This window comes from Danio rerio, chromosome 4 (assembly GCF_049306965.1).
Source record: "Danio rerio strain Tuebingen ecotype United States chromosome 4, GRCz12tu, whole genome shotgun sequence".
NCBI classification, from domain to species: Eukaryota; Metazoa; Chordata; class Actinopteri; order Cypriniformes; family Danionidae; genus Danio; species Danio rerio.
This window is the reverse complement of record NC_133179.1, coordinates 6,761,869-6,784,845: the sequence shown is the minus strand read 5'-3', so window position 1 is coordinate 6,784,845 and position 22,977 is coordinate 6,761,869. Positions and strand designations below refer to the sequence as shown.

Sequence of the window (22,977 nt, the reverse complement as noted above, 5' to 3'; positions counted from 1 at the left end):
CTCCGTATACCCAATCTCGATCATTGAGATCTTATGATACAACATGCCTTAAAAACTTAAAAAGGTGATCAGCACTCTGTAACACTTTACCAATTCACATTAAACCTCCCCCCTCCATTTCTGTGTTTAAGTCCACTTTAAAGACCTGTCTATTTTATCTCGATTTTAATACTCCTTGATCACTTGTTTATTGCTGTCATTTGTTAAATGTTTCTTTTAAATTCTGCTTCCTTCTCTGTGTTTAGTACTCATGCGTACAGCTCTTTGGTAAACTTTGGTGGTTTTTAAAAGTGCTTTATAAATAAATATTGGGTTGTATTGTTTTTATATAACACTTAATGACATATGAGTGTGTGTCATCTTTAGTTGAACAGAGCCCATTCTAAACAACAACTTCTATCTAGTTTATACTTGAAGAAGCCTTCTCATCTTTACTAAAAAAGTGTTTGTCAATTTTTGGAGGTTGACAGGAAAGACGCCTGAACACACTAATCTTTTGTTTTTCACAGAAGAAAGTAACTTGTGCATGTTTATAATGGCACAAGGGCGAGTAAATGATGATTTTCTGTTAGTACTTCAAATGCTCTAAATGATTTCATGCTCTGTTTTCCCAGCGGATTCAGGCTTTTGTTTACTGATGCTCATTTTACCTCTTGCTTAAGTCTAAAGTGTTTGCATGCATTTCCAGCGGGACACTCTTTGAATTCGCCTGTCATGCTTGTTTACGTAATATACGCTCAAATGAGAACATTTCATTCCTCTAGGTGGTTTTTCCATTGTGTTCCTCTTGCCACTTTAATGGATCCACCTGAGAGGTTCATCTAAATGGCTCTTTCTCCCAAAAGTCTCTGTGCTCTGGGCTTGTTTACAGACAAATATCCTCATAGCAACAGTGAAGCTTTTATTTTCTGCGTATGAAGTATCCTAAGTTAAGAAACGAATGTGTATTTATTTCGCTTGCTTATGGAAATGCGAACCCTTCCGTAACATTCTCGGCCCCCAGCTTATGCTGTCTGGCTCGCCTAATTGCGCTAACAGTAGCCTGCATGCTAATTGCACGGAGCCCCCCTGTTGTCACAGCATTTACATGGGCTGCTTGATTCTGAATTTAATCTCCTTGAAGGGTTTAGATTTCATGCTTGCTTTAAATTCAGGCATCCTGCGGGATTTAATGCAGCATAGAATGAGAAGACGAGGGGGAATTTGTGTTCGTTTTTGTTTGTTTGCGATTTGGTAGTAGAGCTAAATACTGATAGCTCAAAGTGAACAGCGTGTTTTACTTTTTCTAGAAGGCGAAGATGCCTGTTCTCAACACTGTTGGATTATTTACAAAGCAAGATTAGTAGGTTGACCAGACCAAGCAATCTTGTATTTTAGGTGTCATTTACACCAGTGCATTTTAATTTGTAAATGCATACGTTGTGCCATGGTTATGCAGTGCCTATCACACATTGACTTTACTTGGGTAGGCTTGGGTAGACTTTACTTATTAACGGCCACCCAAGTATATTTAGTGATATATCTATATTTATTTATATATTTTTTACTATTATTATTATCATCCTTTTACACTTTTTCTTTCTGTCCACCCAAGATAGACTTAACAATGCATCCAGTCTAGGTTTCTAAATCTCCTAAAATGTTCGGGATTTATTTTTGCTTTCCCTTTCGCTTTCTAGAGCTGTCATCAAATGTGTGCACACAGCCGAGAGAAAGAGCAAGAGAAGATTAAATAATTCCAATAAAGCAAACCATGACACCTCACCTCCACCTTTAACTGACTTATGCACACACTTTGGCTTCAAAGTTTTACTCGTTTGATGATAAACATAAACTTTCCAACCCAGGCTCATTCTGAAAACGTAGTCCCGTGGACGTTTCTGGAGACCGCGAAATAACTACTGGTATATTACTAGGGCCTGACAGAATCTGCAACATTTTTTTTGCTATTTCTGTGGGGAATGTTGTAAAAGATCTGCTGTTTTATACAGAATGATTTAAGAAGTTTAACTAAAAACATAATATATGAAATAAAACATTTGTAACTTTTTTTATGTTCACAATGCAAATTTAATCAGATTTATTTGTTAAACAACAGAAGTCTCTCATATATCTACTAAAAGACAAACATACTACTTTATAAACTGCATTGTGACTAAAGCATATGATTATTTTATTATATATCACAATAATATTAGTGAAATTTAAAAACTGAGTAAATATAAATTCACACACATTTACTCAAGTAAATACATGCCCTCAATGATGGACTAAAGATCTGTGGAAATCTGCAGATTCCTGTGTGCGAAGATTCCATGTGAGCCTACTTATTACCTGCCCATGAATAAGATATTGATTGTTTATTAATACTTATAAAGCATGGTTTTATTCTGAACCCCTAAATTAACTACTACCTTACCAACTACTAAACAACAGCTAATTAAAAGTGTTAGTTAATGGTTTGTTAATACTACACTGTAAAACCCAAGTTAAGGTAAGTCAAACCATTTGAGGAAACTGATTGCAACAAACCATTTAGGTCCAAAAACTAATCCTAATGAGTACTGTGAACTTACTTCGTTTGAGTAAACGAAGCAAATTGAGCACAGAAAACCCAATAAATGAGGAGAATTCAAGCCAACTGAGTATTGTAAAAGCCAATAAGTTAAGGCAACTCAAACCGTTTGAGGAAACCGATTGCTACAAAGCATTGGAGTTAAAAGACTAATCCAAATGAGTACTGTGAATTACTCCATTTAAGTTGAAGTAGTGAGGTATTTATTTATCTCATTACCTTCAGCACTGAGTTCAAAACTATTTTCAAATGAGTATGATTAACCTTAACTATTAATAATTAACCAGAAAATTTTGAGTTAACTACACTCATTTCATTTGATAAAGTTGACTGTTTGGTTTTACAGTGTGAGAATTTAGCTTAAAAATGAAGTGTGACCAACTTCTTTATTCTGTGCTTCGGAAAGTATACTAACTCTGTATATTCATCTACACACACAGTTATATGTCTGTAAATCACTATCCATCTCCACTGCCATCACGGTTTCCACCAGACACTCTGGCTTGGACTATTTTATGCTGTGCCAGTTTGTGGCCTAACCTGGTGTTTCACGTTTGATCCCAAACCGAAGGAGCTCACACGCTGCAAAGCAATCAAAGACAGGCGGCTATTTCAGATTCGGCGAGCTTCAGTAGATTCAAGTTCAATACTACAGCCCAGGCCACACAAGAACACATCACTGAAATCACAACCGTAGCTCCTCAACCGAAGCAATTCCCATTGCACCAAGAAAGTCCAAGACTGTAGTTTTTCAGTCCGCGCTTTAATATTTTGCAGATTTATTAATGGAAAACACTAAGCAGAGCTGTGACCGCGAACCTTTAGGTGACCTAGTTGTCAAGCACTGGTCTTCTGCTAAGACTTTCTCAGTTTGATTCCCACTTTTTTTTTTTTTTCAAGACAAACTGTTTGTCTCTCAGAAAGAAAGAAAAAATGCCGTCATATCAGTCTGCTCGCTCTCTTTTCCTCCCTTTCCTCTCTCCCGTTGGCTCTGTGTCTGTCGGGGCAGTCGGGGAAGGCTGACAGCAGTCCGGAGAGAGCTGTTTTAGACTCTCAGCGGGCCAGGCAACAGAAGAATAATGAAGCCATTGTGGCTGTGTCCAAATTCCTCACCCTGAAGCCCTTTCTAGAAGAATAGTGCCCAGTGTGTTGAGATTTACTCGGCCGCAATACTCCGAGGACCAGAGGAGGCTCAGAGCTCCTATTTGGAGAGGGGATGTTGATGTTGGATGGTTCCGTGGAGGTTGTACAGCGGGAAAACGAGGGAGTCGCCCCTGTCAGCCAACATAGCATAGATCTTATGTAAGACAGATGCAGTCTAGGGGTAAAACGTGCACGACAGGCATGCAAAAACGGACATGGTGTGACGTTCCTAGGTTCTGGATCAGGTTCTTGGATATCCGGTTCCAAATTTATTATTATTTTTTGTTTCCCGTCATCCTCTCCCCACTTCGTTTTACTGTCACCTCCCATTACGGCAGAACCGGAGAGCTCCCGTTGACTTCACCCTGAACCCAAGGAGCCGTGCGCAGTCCGCAGAGGACCGCACCGCACGTCAGCGCTGACAGCTCCAAACTGAAATAGCTCCACTCATTAACTCACGGTAAAAAAAAAATAAAAAAATAGTGGCAGCGCTCAAAAGCTAGGCTTATTTATCAGCGTGCCATGCCATCTGCATGCCATATTGTGCTGTAAGATTTACAGCGCTGTCTCCTTGCCTTCTTTATTTCAATAGATGCAGTTGGCAACTCAGTGGCGCTGATATCAACCCAATTATAAATATTTATAATCTGCAGGTTTAAACAGAAAAAAAAAACTCCTGTCAATCACCCTAGGCCAGCTAAGCTCAGAGTGTATCCGGGATGCAATTTGCATGCTACAGAACTTGTGATCCATTTTGTTATTTTATTTTATTTTTTTTGTACTCCGCACACAAGACGCTCTCTGCGCACAGATTAAATATAGAAGTTTTGTTCTCGGAGAGAGCCAAGCTTATTTTCCTCTTCCATGCATGTTGATGTTACGCTGATGGCGATTCATTATTGAGAGGGAAAACCATCGTAACTGAGCTCTGGTTGTTATGCGCCTGCTTTTTTTGTATTCTTGTTATCTATTTTGCATGGTTTTTTTTTGTGTGTCAATCACTACAGAGGAGAGTCGTTCTTGTGTTTTAGCTCTCTCAGGGTGTGTGTTTGCTGGAGTAAGTCCTCTGGTGAAGGAGGATGTTTTGGGGACGGCAGGAGAGTTGGAGTCTGGACTGAAGTTTGACTTGCATTTGTTCTTCAAAAGTTTCCTTCTTGATTTTTGCATTCTGAGCAGCTTGACAACTTCAAGGGACAGTTTAACTAAAATGAAAGCTCTGTCATTTCTTTCTTCTGGTGATTAATATAGATTTTTCAACAGTGATCGGAGCAGGTAGCCATTCACTTCCATTTATAATTTTCTGTATTATGGAAGTCAGTTGCTACCGAGAGAGTTGAAGATACATTGAGGAGATATTAAGGTTCTCCACAAGGTGTTTATTTAGTTAATTTATTTAGTCTTTTTTAATTTAATGAATAAATGAATGAATGAATTTATTTATTTATTTATTTGTTTGTTTGTTTGTTTGTTTGTTTGTTTGTTTGTTTGTTTGTTTGTTTGTTTATTTATTCTTTTATTTGTTGATTTATTGATTTGTTTATTTATTTATTGTTTGTTTGTTTGTTTATGGATTGATTTGTTTGTTGATAAATATATTTGTTGATTAATTAATTAGTTTATTTGTTTGTTGATTTATTTGTTGATTTATTTATTTATTTATATATTGATTGATGTTGATTTATTTATTTATTTATTTATTTATTTATTTATTTATTTATTTATGCAGAATTATGTGATACTACAATTGCATTATTGTATTTTGTCACAATTCATTCCCCTTGTGATTTCCAGTGGCTATTTTTGATTAATGTGGCTCACATACCTAAATTACTTTAAAAAAAAATTAATTACTAATTTGCAATTAACTCTTTTCACAGTATATACTTTCCCCTTCATACGCACTTGAACATAGCACCTCATAACAATATATAGTTTAATACAATACTTTCTCATACGCATTTGTACAGAGCACCTTATAACTTGCATATTTATAACAAATATGTACAAACAATTTATCATGCAGAGTTATTTTGTCTAATAGCAACTCTGTTTATTGTTTGTTGTCTTTTCTCATATTTATTTTCGTGTTGTCACTTGTCACTTTATGTTCACTGGAAGCTTCTGTAGGCAAAACAACTTCCTTGTGTATTTAAAGTACACTTGGCAAAAAAACTGATTCTGATTCTGATTATTATACTACAAATAAAAGGTGGTTTGGTGTCAGTCATAAATGATTGCTATGATTGCTTTCTGTGAGTTTGGATGCCTTAAATTTATAAATAGTGATAGTAAAGAAATTTAAAATATTTGTTTTGTAATCTTTTTCATAAGAATCTTGTATGTATATATATATATATATATATATATATATATATATATATATATATATATATATATATATATATATATATATATATATTAGCACCAAAATCAGTATTCAGTAATAAAAAGATGTCTTAAGGATCATATTACACTGAAGACTGAAGTAACGACTGGAAATTAATTTTAAAATGTATGAAAATAGAAAGGATTCTTTATATTATTATTATAGAATTATTTATATCACTCTTTGTAGAATTTTTATTAGATGTAAACCACTATAAAAATCACTATTACTGCCTCCCTGAATTTATTATAAATAATAATAAACTTTAAAGTACATTGGTTAATGTTAGATAACTTTCTGGTTTACTTACTGTACATGAACAAACTCTCAGTAATACATTTATTATGGTATTTATTCAACTTTGGTAACTTTGGCTAATGTTACTTGGGTTAAATAACATTACTTCGTGTTAACTCATTAGCTATGTTTCCATCCAAAAATGCGTATTTTTTAGTTTGCGCACCTTTTCTAATCAAATAAAAAGTTTATCCTACTCAGTTATGCGCATAATTTTTTATGTGCATTTTCAAAGTTTGTGCACGTCTTGGCGTTTCCATCAACTGGTTTTTATGCGCATATCCAAAAGGCACATAAAGTAGGTGGATGGAAACGTAGCTACTGTGCATTCACTAATGTTAACAAGCCGCTTGCATTTTAATAATGCGTTAGTTATTGTTGAACAATGATTAATAAATGCTTTACAAGAGTCTTCATACTCAATGTTAATAAATACATCGACAAGCAACGACTAATGCAGTGTTTCTCTACCACATTCCTGGAGACCCACCAGTTCTGCACATTTCCATGTCACATTAATCAAGAACACCTGATTCAGATCATTAGCTCATTAGCAGAGACTGAAAGACCTGTAACAGGTGTGACAAAGGAGACATCCAAAACATGGAGTGTTGGTGGTCTTCCAGGAACGTGGTTGAGAACTGATGGACTAAGTGTGACCGTCTTTGTTATTTTAGTCCTCTCTCCATCTTCATCGTCCATCAGTTGAAAAAAATCGACGATAGCATGGAGTCAATCACTTCATCTTGTAGCCCAACTTAGGGTTAGTCAAATCTCTTAATAAATCTAAATAAACCCTGTCCCATCTCTTGATAAGGGCCATCATCAGTTGTGATATTTCTTTTACACACCAGACAGACCCAACAACAGACACGTCCACTTGGCTTTCCACTCACTCACGTTCAACTTTATTTACTGGCCAAAACTCACAAAACAACGTCAAAGCGCCTCTTGTTGTGTGGCATTCTCTGCCGATTTCATGCTTTGCTGATGGAAAATTAGGCCCCTGCGTATCGGCGAATCGAAAAAGAGAGGGAGGGAAAGCTCCTGTTATCGCCTCAGGACACTCCACCCCGACAACAAGAAAACTAGAGCAAAAAGGAGGCTGAAGCGCTGCCTGCTAATGCACTCTAAACAACATGATGAGCGCTCGCAATCCCCATGCGGAGCGTCTGCCGGCTTCAAAAAAATATCGGCAGTGTGTTTTTTGTCTCTCTCTCTCTGCCTACTCATACAGTGTTGTAAACCATAGTTATGTGTCTGGCCTTTTAAACAGGCTCCAAACGCAGCCGTTGCCTCTGAGGTGATTTGACTGACATGTCATTTGCATTCTCTTTGACCAGTGAAAGTACTGAGGAGAAAGACGGTTAAAGTACTTCAGCCGCAGCAGCTCTGATGCTGTTTGGAGTCTCTCGGTGCCTTCGGCTTTGAAGCCGGCATTCAAGTATACTAATGTTGCGCTTTTTTGCTCTAAATTAATTTGGATTTTGGATTTATTGTTGCTGTTTTGGCAAATATGCACCTTCATTATTTAGGAAAATATTATGCTGATGGAATCTATTAGTAAACATACAGTACTGTCTACATGCATCTTTATGAAACATTGTTCAAAGATGAGAGGGTCCATTTTGGTCTTGGCATCAAATTAAATGATCAAAAATGATTTTATATACTTTAAACATATTAAAATGTCTACCTAAAGGTTTTACAAAAAAACATTTTTGTCCAAATAAAGTCAAAATGTGAATAAAAAATGCTTCATTTTCTTTAAAAGTAACGTATACATATAAAAATTGAAAACTTTATGATATTTAATTATTAACCGTACTTAAATGTTTACCATATACTGTAAGAAAGCAATTAGCTGACTTAATAATTTTAAGGCAACAGATTTACTAACTTTAAGTAAAAGAACTGCGGACGTCAGGGTGGTGAAGTGGGTAGCACGATCGCCTCACAGCAAGAAGGTCACTGGTTCGAGCCCTAGTTAGTTGGGATTTCTGTGTGGAGTTTGCATGTTCTCACTTTGTTTGCGAGGGTTTCCTCCAAGTGCTCCGATTTCCACCACAGTCCAAAGACATGCACTATAGGTGAATTGAATAAGCTAAATTGGCCCTAGTATATGTGTGTAAATGAGGGTGTATGGGTGTTTTCCCATATTGGGTTGCAGCTGGAAGAGCATTCGCTGCGTAAAAAACATATGCTGGATAAGTTGGCGGTTCATTTAGCTGTGATGACCCCTGATTAATGAAGGGACTAAGCCAAAAAGAAAATGAATGAATGAATGAATGAATTAGATGTACTCATTTAAAATGGTTACCTGTACCCTATAAAAATAGCTGGGTTTTACTCAATTCTTTCAAATCGATTGTTAACCTAAATGTTTTACAATTTTAGGTGGATTGAACATAAAACAATTAATTTGTCCACAATAAACCTTAAAAACTGTGTTGTCTCAACTCATTTTAAATCAGTTTGAACAAGCAGCCTGTCACCCAGAGATGCTTAGAAAGGAAGTGCGAATGCAGGTTTATTAACAAGAGATGGTCAGGCAAGCAATGGTCAACACGGAAGCAAACAGATGTACACAAGGAATTCAGAGTCGTGGTCGAATAACAGGCGAACATCCAATACAGGCACACAGCAGGCAACGTAAACAAACAAACAAACAAACAAGGCTATAGGGTCAAAAACATTGCAAGACAAGGCAAGGAAAACATGTCGTAATGTTAATTGGACAGATAAACAAGACTCAGCCCAGATGTGTATGTGTGTGTGCGTGCGTGGGTGCGTGCGTGCGTGTGTGTGTGTGTGTGTGTGTGTGTGTGTGTGTGTGTGTGTGTGTGTGTAGCCGCAAGATCGCTGGTGATCAAAACACAGCCAAAGTCAGTTTTTCAGCCAATTTAAAAGTTCCAAGTTGAGTTTTATAGTAAAGTAACTAATCGCTTTTTAAAGTGTAAAAGTTATATGATTAGTTATTACTTGCCTAAAGTGAGTAAGCCCATTGCTTTAAATCTGCCACGTTGACTGTTCTTAAAAAATAAACCCATTGTAAATTGAAAGTTTTTAATGGACTTTGCCTAATTTTAAAAACTGCTAATTTTACTAATTTTACTCACTTTTTTAAACAAGCTTTTTACAGTGTAAATTGTAATACCGTTTTAAATATTAAATAACTTGCATGAGTTTCCTCCGGGTGCTCCACAGTCCAAACACATGCACTGTAGGTAAATTGGGTAAGCTAAACTGTCCGCAGTGTACAGTATGTGTGTGAATGAGTGTGTATGGGTGTTTCCCATGGATGGGTTGCAGCTGGAAGGGCATCCGCTGCGTAAAACATATGCTGAATAAGTTAGCGGTTCATTCTGCTGTGGCTACCCCAGATTAATAAAGGAACTAAGCCGAAAAGTACTTGAATGAATGAAAATTAAATAACTTCTTGATGACAAATGGATAGACTTAGTCATTTTAAGGATAGTGATCAAATATAAACAAACAATGGTAACAAGCTGACATATCAGGCTGTATTTTATAGATTAGGGTAAAAATGCATGGAAGTCATTATATTTTGAATATAGCCTTGAAAAGTAAATGGCACTCAATATACAAATCTAGCGAATACATTCTTTATAAGCTTTCCATTAAAAAAACAACTAATGTAGCTACAATCGATGCTTGATAGTTGTAGCTTTATACTGATGTACTACAGTTTGTCAAGACTACACATGCTCTTTTTGGTGTGATCTATTCGTAAAACTGCACCCAGTCCACATCCTGATGCCGGCTAAGAGTTAATACAGGAAAACTATAAGCAAATTAAAAGAGAATTGAAACAAATTTGGCATGCATCAGTAGTAATTACCTCTACGTACTGTATGGATGCATTGAAGTTTAAACTTGGCTATCCAAAAATGTTTGTCATGCGAAAATTTGGTGCATTCCTATTTGTTATATTAGAGCTAAATGCGATCCTTAAACACCTTCTTGGCTTCCCAGCATGCTTTGCACCCTTGAATTTCTCTCTCAGTCGCTCAGTGATGCTAAAACGGGGTGTTGCCACCCACAGCAAATACTGCTTGATGCTTGAAGATGTGAAACACAATATCAAGAACCAAATATAAGCTTATAAACAGAGTAATCTAGATCATTTCTATTATTATTTTGAATGCTTTCCTGTTAAGTCTTTCATGTATGCATTACACACACAGTGAAGGAGGCAAATTGACATGTGAGTTTATCAAATTAATAAATGAAGCTTTTCTCTAATTTCCTTTTAATTCAAAGTAAACAACCCGCCAACTGATCCCTGTAATAAGCACAGATCAGCGGTAAACAGACAAACAACAGGGGGAAATAATAACAATTACGCTTTCCGAAAGGGATAAAACAGGAAGACAACATTGCAGGATGAACATTATGAAAATATAATTGCAGTAATTTACATGTGTTAACGAGACTAGTGTGAAATTGTTTTGAGGTAATTACTTTCTTCTTTTATTATTTAGAGTAAACTCACTAGCTACACAATAATACAATACGGATAATCAAACGCAGGCACTTCTGTAATCTCATTTTAGAATCAATTACTCAATACAGTTGTCAATCATTGAATAAACCTGAGCGCTAAATTCAACAGACTTGTACTTTAATGAAATTGGATTCAGTAACATTTCTAAAACAGTAGAAATGCTCAGCTTACTGAATGAACGGCCACAAGCCGTGTCTTTTATTACTGTGTTCTCATTCTTTGTTTTGGAATGATGTCAGTTTCATTCCAGTCAGAGGAAAATAACCCTGTTCCTCACGGCCACTGGTATTTACTGCCCTTCCCATCATTGCTTTTCCAGAGTCTTCAGCTGTAACCTGTGTGTGTTCAGAGGTTAAAATGACCTCAGCTCCAAATTACCTGAGAGTTGGGTGACAGTCGGCAGCTGGGATTGTTCAGAGAGTCTACAGCGCTGGAAACTTCATTTCACCACATGAACAGTGCTGGGTTATTTCAACGGTATGGGTCAAATGAACGTGTTTTTGTAATAGTACAGTACTGTGTGTCTAAACAGCAATATAAAATAAGGGTTACTTGACAACAACACTAATGCAAGGTCTGTCATTGTTTGCTGCTTTATGTCTTACCAGATATGCACTCAAAAATATGTTCAAACTAACACAATTCTTTAGATTTTTTGTAGATAACATTGTTACTTTATGCTCAGTCCACTGCAATTTGTAACTTTAATTAACTCCTAACTTTAATTAATTGAATTCCTTCATGTTGTCCAAACACAAATTGATTGTGTGTGAAGCCCATCATTTTTTACAGTGTGTAAAAGTGGCTTGTACACTATATTGTGAAACAATATGAGTAACTGTGCAAGGGTTATTTCAACTTTTAAGTTGTTGTTAATTCTGTAAAAGAAACTAATCTGAGTTTTAATAATTGTGTTACCTAAATTAAATAATGTTATAAGCATACACTTAATATTGTTATAAACACAGTATAAACATATTAAATGTGAATATATGGCTGTTTATGATGTTTTATTGATGGTTCAACAAATAATGATAATTATGAATGAAGTTTTTACATAAAACGACCACTTTTTTCAAGTGTGTATTTATTGTATAATAAAAAAGGGCCCATATGACTTATATGTATAATGAAATAAGTAGGTTTTGTGAACAATATCCTAAATTGTATCTCATTTTTTGGCTAAAATCCTTCTTTTTTTCTTTAAAAGTTAACTTCATTCATTCATGCTCCTTTTATTATTCTGGGGTCGCCACAGAGGAATGAACCGCCAACTTATCCAGCACGCTTTTACGCAGCGGATGCCCTACTAGCCGCAACCCATCTCTTGGAAACATCTACACACACACTCATATGCTATGGACAATTTAGCTTACCCAATTCACCTGTAGCATATGTCTTTGGACTGGGAAACCGGAGCACCCGGAGGAAACCCACGCGAATGCAGGGAGAACATGCAAACTCTACACAAAAACGCCAACTGAGCCGAGGCTCGACCCAGCAACCTTCTTGCTGTGAGGCGACAGCCCTACCTACAGCGCCACTGCATCGCCTAAAACATGAACATACAAATGTAATCATACAGTGTGTTTGTGATTAATAAAGTAATGTTTGAGACAAACAAACAAAAAACATTTAATATTTTTTACTTATGCATTTTAAGTGGGCATGTATAATAAAAGTGCCCAGTTTAACTTGTACTCTATATTCTGCAGTCACTCAATAGCTTCTTATGAACACTATTCTAAAAAGTATGTGCATTTTTACCCCAAATCTCCTATTGAGATCTCATTTATTTTTGTATCAATTTTGTTGTTGTTGTTTGTTTCAGGTATGATGTAAATAGATTCCAAACGCAATTCATTTATACATGTTTGACAGCCAAGCTATACAGAGTATGTTTTAAGTTTCAAATTGTTTCATTCAATCGTTTGATACAATTTTTAAGCTTTCTGGTAACTTGGCAAATTTTCAAGTGCAGTATTATAACAATTTATTAATTTAAATAATTGTTTTAATCCTCTCTTACAAAAATGCGAAGACTTGGCATGTCAGTAAACTTTCTTCAGATTGTTTTAACAATACTCTTCTATTGTATTCTATTGGTGATTTCTGCAACTGCATTCTAAACATTCTCTTTTGTGTTCCACAGACTAACAAAGACAACATGAGGGTGAGTAAACATTCACTTATTTGTAATATTTATGTAGCAAAACAACTGACTAACACACAGTAGCCTTATTTTTATTTATATAGTAAGTAAACCACACTGGAAAAAAAAGAAAATCATGTTGTGATTCACGTTTTTACTTTTTTCTCATTTTTTTATGCTTTTAAATTGCATTATGGGAACATGATTTTTCCTCCAACAACTTTTAACATTGGAAAGTTTGAAAAAGTGACTTTTATTAACATTTATAATGTTTTCCGTGATATATCATCTGGGTTGGTGTTGCATATTACACTACAAAAATCTTGTAATAAACTACCGGTACATTTACTGTTATTTCACAGACTTACTTCTCTATATATGATTTCCTAAACATTATATTATTTCTAAAATGACTAAAATGTGATTACGTATCACTTTGTAAAACTCTAGAATTGAGATTTCAACTTCAAAAGTGGACAAAGAGATCAACATCCCATACTGTGAGGCTATTCACAGCCCCAAATGAACAGAAAACACTTGCTGAACTGTTAATTAGCAGATATTCTTTACAGTGCACAGTATAACTCATTCACAGCAGAAGCTTCACCAGCATTACGTTAATAAACACAAAACTCACTCCAAACCCCTCAAACATACTTGAAAATGTACTTTTAAAAGGACTTTTGAAGGTAGACAGGCACAGATATCCTAACCTCAAAGGCAGGTCCTTCTTAATTACTATGACCTTCCAACTCTCACCGCCCTGCAACCAGAAACACAGCAGTGCTTTTCCAATGATAGATGAGCCTTCAGTCATTACTTTTTTTTTTTTTTTTGGATGTTCGTCCACTTCATATCACACACTGACGCCTGTGCAAGACCACAGACTGTGACAGAATAAAAAAAGAAAAACAGCTCAGTCTGTCAGGACTCCATCTCGGTCTGTCCTGGAGGCCATTATGAGCCTGGAACGGGACACTCGGAGTTAGTATTTTCCGGGTAATGACGAGCGGTGTGATAGCGCCTCTTCCTCACCGGGAATCTCACCTCCAAGCTGTTCATTTGTACGTCGATGGCGGGATCTGAGGAAGAGGGCTCAATCATTCGCCTCGACACTGATTCACCCTCACCGTTGTGAATTTCCTCTTACCAGGGGGTGAATTATACTCTCTCTCTCACACACACACACACACACATGTACGTGCGCCACTTGATTTCTGACTGGGAGCGCAGGTGATTTGCATCCAGCAATCTTTCCATTACACACCACTTGGTCACAAAATTGAAATTCAATTTGATTACATGTTTTTACTGTGGATTGCCTCTTGGGATATTAGCATGGTGCAGGTTTTTAGCAACGTGTTGTGTAGTTGTGTCGCTGTCATGTTTTCTGTTTTTCAGTTTTGAGGTTATTTGTGCAGATATACACAAGGTCAACTACTGACAATGTTTTTAACGGGATAGTTCACCCAAAACAAAATGGATGGATCTCTATTTTAGATGTCAGTACACGTTTTCAACATTTTTCAAAATATCTTCTCTGTGTTATTTAGATTAAAAATTCAAACTGGTATGGATCAAGCAAAGAGTCATGATGTGACTCTGGGCGAACTGTCCCCTTAAGTAAGAAAAAATAAATAAATTAACTAAAAAAAAAAAAACAATTTGAAGGAGACACACATCAAAATATGATTGCTTATCTACATCAGAATGTGTGTCAGGCATATTTAGAACAAGGCTCATTTTTTGGCATACTAAAAGACTTTAATTTTACAGTGCTGCATTTAAATCGGACATTTTGCCATTATCTATACATCTATCTATCCATCCATCTAGCTATCTACACATTTTAGTACTTCTCAGTTTCACTTTTAACAGTCTGGTGTTTGGTTTGGTTTAATTTGATTTGGTTTGGTTTGGTTTGATTTAGTCTGGTTTAGTTTGATAATAATCTGTTTTAGTTTAGTTTAGTTTTTGGTTTAGTTTGGTTTGGCTTGGTTTAGTCTGCTTTGGTTTAGTCTGGTTTGGTTTGGTTCGGTTTAGTGTGGTTTAGTTTGTTTTAGTTTAGTTTGGTTTAGTCTGGTTTAGTTTGGTTTGGTTTAGTTTGGTTTAGTTTTTGGATTAGTTTTTCTTGGTTTAGTTTAGTGTGGTTTAGTTTAGTCTGGTTTAGTTTATTTTATTTTAGTTTGGTGTTGTCTGGTTTGGTTTAGTTTTTTTCTTTTTTTAATTTAGTTTAGTTTGGTTTGGTCTGGTCTGGTTTAGTCTGGTTTAGTCTGGTTTACTTTACTTCGGTTTGATTTAATTGAGTTGTTAAGTTGAGTTTGGTTTGGTTTAATTTAGTCTGGTTTAGTTTAATTTGGTTGAGTTTGGTTTGGTTTAGTCAGTTTAAAGTCAGGGGTTAAACTGTGTCATTTATATTGCCTAAAGTTTGTACATTGTAATAAAAATGCTAAAAAGAACTGATAAAACGGGCAGTAACTTAGTGTAAGTTGTTTTGGGAAAAAATGTCTTAGTTGTTAGTCTGAATGATTATGGAACATTATTTTTCTCAAATTTGGACATCCTATTAGTATGCACTTTAACTATGTAAATAAACTTATAAAATATAAGCCTTTATAACTCAATAACTCACTAATATAAACAATCATTTCTGTTTTTGTTTGTTTTCCCTAAAATAATCCTGGAATGGCTACATACATTTAAACTAAGTTTTGGCTGTTAGAGTAAATTGCACATAAATGAGACCTGCACAAAAAATGACCCACCTGAAAAAAAAACAAAAAAACATCCTGGCTTTTGAACAAAAAGGCCATTTATAATCACCCAAAATGCTGACTTCTTTCTTAATAGATCTCTATTCATTTTCAAATGAGTTGATTAGCCAGCACAATGTCAGTGGATTCAGGGGCCCATTACACATTTATGACAGTAAATTACTGTACATTTACAATCCAAATGAAATTTCACGAGAGTTGATATTGAGGGGGGGACAAAACCCTGTGTGTGTTTCCGTCTCCTCTTCATTTGGTGTGGCTGTAAAAAGCATCACCTCAGCGCCCCCTGTGCTCAGTAGACGAACTGCTGCCAACCAAAGCTGCTGTATTTTTAAAGAAGTGCTCATTTACATCTATGCTCATTCAGTGTGCATGTTCATTAAATATGTTCAAACATTACAGAGAGGCGTAATGAAGAGCCCACCTCAGCCGAAAAAAAGATCTGTAGAAATAGATTCTGTTTGAGTACAAGCAGGTACGCTAGATCTGGAAGTTCATGTTGTGCTGCACACGGATCCTTTAATCCCAAAGTGCCACTCTGTCTTTTTATTATAATTAGTGTTTTTTTTAGTCAAGTGTTATATGATAAACTGGGTCACACTGTTGCTTTTTTATTTTATTTTAATTTATTTTATTTTATTTTATTTTTGCCTATCAGCTCTATTTCATGCAGTTTATCAGGTCTCACCTAATCATATATATATATTTAAAGAAATATAATAATAAACCTTTACTTTACTTTACTTGGCATTTCTGTTGTCAAAAGGATAAGGATTGCTCATATGTAATACAAAATATACTTGAATATATGATGAAATCTGAAAAAATGTAATACAATATTTTAGATTTATTTAGTATATTAGTACCTTTGCATAACAGCGCATGCCAGATTAAAAAAAAAATGCAGTACAGTATGTTAGATATTTTAATAAGTATAATATGGATAAGTACATTTTAAAAAAGTATATTTATTTCAACACAAATAAGATTGTTTCTCTGAATTATCTCGCTCATATTTTTTGTTAACATTTTAATTTGAAGTCACACAGATTTTTAAATTATATTCATTTTTATTTCTGTAATTTATCTATAGTTTTATTTTAGTCTGTGATAGATAACTCAGGATATTTCACTTGCCAAAATAGTTTTTTTTTTTTAAGTTTTTTTTTATTTAATCTAATTTATTTTATCTTATTTTATTTTACTCGGATCAACCCACAAACATATAAAATACATAATAACTGATTACATTTTAAAATAAATTATACCTGTAATTCTTCTCAGGAGGGCCAGAACATCCATTAAGAAATGGTAGTGAGGGCGGCGTCCACAACACCCCATCCACCTCGCCCCACGCAATTCACTTCGCGAACCTTCCATACTTTCGTCCACGCATAACGCCACCCTCCCCGACTCCCCCAAGCGCAATTTACTTCGCGAAACCTTCCGTACTTTCGTCCACGAATAACGCCACCCTCCCCGACTCCCCTAAGTCCAATTCACTTCGCAAACCTTCCGTACTTTCGTCCACAAATAACGCCACCCTTCCCGACTCCCCCAAGCGCAATTCACTTTGCCAACTGGTCACTTCCATTTTCTCTTTTGGGTTGAGGGCGCTGTGATGGTCGTTTGCCTTGAGCGCCATGTTCACCTTGCTCTGGCCCTGCTCCTCAAATGAAAACATGTGCCAGACACATTACTGTAAATGTAAATAAACTTCTACAGGTCAATATAAGCACATTACTTTCTTTCTAAATACATACAAAAAAAAATAAATACAAAATAACTATAAAATAAATTAGTTTTTCTAACCGAGGACAGAAGATTATTTCACCCATACAGTTTTAGTCAAAATTATTAGCCCTCCTTTTCTCAAATATTTCCCAAATGATGTTTAACAGAGCAAGGAATTTTTCACAGTATTTCTTTAGTTCTTTAGTATTTTTCTTCTTTTGGAGAAAGTCTTATTTGTTTTATTTCGGCTAGAATAAAAGCAGTTCTTAATTTTTTAAAAAACATTTTAAGGTCAAAATTATTAGCCCCTTAGAGCAATATATAGTATTTAATTGTCTATAGAATAAGCCGTCATTTTACAATGACTTGCCTAATTTCCCAAACTTGCCTAGTTAACCTAGTTAAGCCTTTAAATGTCACTTTAAGCTGTATAAAGTGTCTCGAAAAACGTCTTGTAAAATATTATGCACCTTCATCATGCAAAGATAAAAGTTATTATGATTGAGTAAATAAAACTAATGTGTTAAAGAAAATCTTCTCTCTGTTGAACAGAAATTGGAGAAAATATATAGGAGGGCTAATAATTCTTCAACTGTATATGGACATGTTTCCACAAGTGCTATGAAACATGAAAGTAGCCGCTCTGTTTGGACTCCCTTCGTTCTCCATCTATCAGTTTGTCAAATGAGCGGTGACGTGCATTAGTATAATCAGGGGCAAGTTTTAGTTGTAATGCGATCTTTAAGGAGCGAGTCGGAGCGGGGCAAACTCGCGCTTGTGCTGCTCGTCCCGCTGCTCTTCGCCTCTAAATTATTCATCATCCAATCAATCATCTTCTCTTTGTTTTGGACCCCAGTGCAGGAGATGAAACGGCAGACTGCCAGAGCTGTTTTTCTTCATCTGAGGTCTGGAAAACATGATCTACTCAGATTACACTCACCCCCAAAACACACACCTCCAGTGCCCACGTGCTTCTAGGAGAAACACACACACACACACACACACACACACACACACACACACACACACACACACACACACACACACACACACACACACACACACACACACACACTTATACGCTCCTGTGTCCTGCTTCTGTATACAGGACAATGGTGTATCTAAGGGATAAATAGATTTTGTTCAGTAGGATGCGTAGGAAGATATGCTAACTACACTGAAAAAGGATATTGCGAACAATTCATATGTGCTGAATATAAACAAACATATTAACTTTAGTAATGTTCAACTTCATTTGTTTGCTTACATTCAGCCAATATACATTATTTAGAACCACTTACCTCAAAAACATTTAATAAATCCAATGATTTTTTTTCAGTGTACTTTTATTTTTACCATATTTATTTATTTATTTATTTATTTATTTATTTATTTATTTATTTATTTATTTATTTATTATTTAATTTACAGTTCAGTTATATGTTTATATATATCAGTTATATGTTTATATATATTTATATTTTAGTATGTATTTTACTAAATATTTTAGTTCAAGTTTTACATGTACATGTTAATGTAAAAATTAATTAAAATATTTAGTCATATACACAAAAAATACATACACATCAATTTTAGATTTATTGTTATTTAACTTCGTTTTTTTCTGATAGTTGCGCTTAACTAACAATAAATATTAGCTATGTGAATAATCATTATAATAAATATGACTGTTAGTTTATTATTAATCTTATTTGTTATTTATTATTAGATTTAATTGATTATAGTGAATTATGCATTTTTTATTTTATTATTCATTTCTATTTATATATATTTTTTTATAATATATTTATTTATTTAATATTTTTTATTCATTTATTTTACAATTCCGTTTTTTAAAATATATTTTAGCATGTGTTTTACCAATTATTAATTACATTTTACATTTTCATGTTAATGTTTACATTTATTATCTTCATGGTTATTTTTATATTTTTGGTTATTGTGTACTTGATTTTTTTATTAGAACTTGAATAATTTTATAATTGATTCTATAGTTAATTTTTAAATGTATTTTAATATGATTTAATATTTAAGATGTATTTCTTTTATTGTTTAATTATTCATTTTTATATTTATTATTATTTAGTTGAGTTAATTTTTGCAAAATAGTTGCAATAAATTATTAGCAATTGTAAATGATAATTATAATAAGCATGACTATTAGTTTATTATTAATCTTATTTATTATTTATTATTAGATTTATTTTAATTGTAAGGAATAATGCAGTTTGTATTTAATTATTAATTTATATTTATATATAAATTAAATAAATATATATAATATAAATACATAAATAATTAGTTTTTATATATATATATATATATATATATATATATATATATATATATATATATATATATATATATATTTGTATATATTTTAATAATTACAAATATAATAATTTGTAATAATTTTAGAATTGATTTTATTGTTAAGTTTTAGAAGTTTTTTTGAAATATTTAATTTTAGTTATTTTATTTTATATTATATTTTTTATTTATTAATTTTTTCATTTATTATGAATTAATTTAGTTTAGTTTTGTTATTAGTTGCATTTAATTAACAATGCATTATTAGTAATTATGAATAATAAATAAAATCAGCATGACTATTAGTTTATTAATAATCTTATTTATTATTATTATTTTTAAGAGAACTATGCATTTTTTATTTTATTATAAATTTATATATATTTGTAATTTTATATTATATTTATTAAAGTAATAGAATTTTTATTTAACAGTTTATTAAGTTATATATGTATATATATAAAACTGGGCATAAAACACAAAATTATTAGCCATAGTGAATATTAATTATAATAAGCATGACTATTGGTTAGTTAATAAAGGTATTATTAATATGTATTTATTTACTGATATTTATTGTGTTTTATTTGTTTATTTTTAAAGTATCTTTAATAATTTATGTCTTAATTTGGATTTCATCTTTATTTTCTTTTATTTTTATAGAATTATAATTATATCATTATTTTATTCTTTGTGAATAATTAACTATTTTATTCATTTTTATGATTCTTTAATTTTCAAGTTTATTTAAGTTATTTTTATTACATTTAACCTATTTTTATTAGATTGTTTTCAGATTGTCTCTTGCAACTACTACTGAAATACTTTGAGGTGAAGACATTAAATTATTTGGAAGTACTGAAAAAGGCTCACAACACAACTGTCATCACCTTTAACAACTTTAACAAAACCTTCATCACCCTAAAGCATCATCTAAAAAAACAAAAAAAAAATAAAAAAACATGCACACCCCTTCAATCAATCATTGCAATGTAATAGTAGAAAATCTTATACAAAATAATAGATTAGACTAGATAATAGACTCGATCTCTATTATTTATACAACATATCTTCTAATCTAAAACTCTTCTATCTGTTCAGGACACCCTTAAAAATAAAGAAAAAAATGCATCAAAAAAGATCTACTACTGTATTTTGACCATCTTCCCTGCTTCTTACAGCATGTAAACAGCATTAAATCAGCAGCTGACTAAACACCAAAGCCAGGTTTGTGTATTCGTTGTGTAGTCTCAGATGGACATGTCGCTGCGTGCGTAATAAAAGCAGATCTATCAGCTGAACACAGAGAAGCCGAGAAAGAGCCGTCTGCGTCTTCAAACCCGCGTGGGAGTGGAGCACTAATAGGGGGAAATGTGTTGGACAAGTGATTTGAAGATCCCGGCAGGTGATGCAGTGTCTCTTTTCTGTTTGATACGCCACAACACAAGAGTCGCGTCGACTTTTAGCTTCAAAACGCACACAAGAGTGAGACCTTATTCAGCCTCCTGCTAGCGCAACATCAGAGGAGCTGACATCTATTATAGTGCCAAAAGACAAGTGTTTGAAACCAAATTCAAGTGTGCGTGGAAGTGTCAGGATTTACTGCAGGCCCAGGCATCTTTTTGCATTCTCGTTTTTTTTTCCCCTTCATATGCACACCCTCCTTCTCCTTTTTTATTTTTTGTCTGTTCTTTAATAAGGTGGTTTAAACCAAGCATGTCTATATGAACTCTGCAGGAGAAAGCATGAAAGGGGTGCTGCTGGCCCATGATGAAAATATTTTAGCCAAAAAAAAAAAATATGAGAGACCATGGTCAGTTTCCAGCGGCTGGAGACGGGGAGGGGGAGAGATGGCAAAACAAGCACACGCTTTCATGATGGTTTGGGGAAACAAGGTTATTTTTGGTGTGTTTATTTCTTTTTTTTTTATAGTAGAGCTATTTAGTTTTATTCTAATTTATTTTTATTTCGAGTCATTATAAATAGAAAAAAAAAGTAAAATTAAGAATTGATAAGATTTTTTTATAAGATAAGATAAGATTGATCGTGATTAAAGGGAATGATGCAAAAATTATATTGATATATTTGTCATTTATGCAAGTTATTTATTTTTATTTAATGGTTTATCCTGTGCGTGTGTGTGTATATGTATATATATATATATATATATATATATATATATATATATATATATATATATATATATATATATATATATATATATATATATATATATATATATATATATATATATATATATATATATATATATATATATTTGTACCGTATCTTAGTAATTTATCAGAATAAAACCTGGCCTAATATTCTGCACACAAAAAACCTGATAATAATATTAATAACAATAATACTAATAATATTATTACTCTTAATAATAATAATAATAATAATAATAATAATTGATAACAATAATAATCAAAAATAAATTAATAATATTGTAATTATTAATAATAGTAATAATAATAATAATAATAATAACAATAACTACAATGTTAAATTAATAATAATAATAATAATATTAACTTAAAACAACAACAATAATAATAATAATAATAATAATAATAATAACAATGTTAAATTAATACCAATAATAACAACAATAAAATAATAAAGATAATGATAATAATAAATTAATAATAAAATGATAATAATACATTATTATTAATAATATTAAATGATAGTAATGCAGATAATAATATAGATAATGATGATTATAATAATAATAATAATAATAATAATAATAATAATAATTGTGTGTGAAACTTTTCTAGGTGGTTGATATAACTAAATATTGCATTATGATTATGATATGCATGCAATTATAAAGCATGGCTTTTAGTTAATTATTATTGTCATTATTTATGTATTTATTTATTTGTATTTATTTGAATTTATTTTATATTTAATTTGTTTATATTTAAAGTATCTTGATTAACATGTCTTAATTTGGTTAAAAAATATAAATATTTTTAAAAATGAATAATTTTATTTTAATTTTATTTTAGATAATTATAATTATATAATTACCTTATTCAGTAT

The 22,977-nt window shown here is 33.0% G+C and overlaps 1 protein-coding gene across 17 annotated transcripts in view; it reads left to right on the top strand.

Moving 5' to 3' along the window:
- The window catches only part of mdfic (MyoD family inhibitor domain containing), a 348,344-nt gene that overhangs the window by 104,739 nt on the left and 220,628 nt on the right, over nt 1-22,977 (top strand). For 11 of the 17 annotated variants that reach the window (XM_073945428.1, XM_073945429.1, XM_073945423.1 and 8 more), the window contains exons 5-6: nt 11,249-11,406; nt 13,082-13,102. In XM_073945428.1, the coding sequence (XP_073801529.1) occupies nt 11,249-11,322 (74 nt within the window). In that variant the 3' untranslated portion in view covers nt 11,323-11,406; nt 13,082-13,102. The remainder of the gene's footprint in view (nt 1-11,248; nt 11,407-13,081; nt 13,103-22,977) is intronic. The other 6 variants (XM_073945437.1, XM_073945438.1, XM_073945434.1 and 3 more) reach the window with 1 other exon arrangement.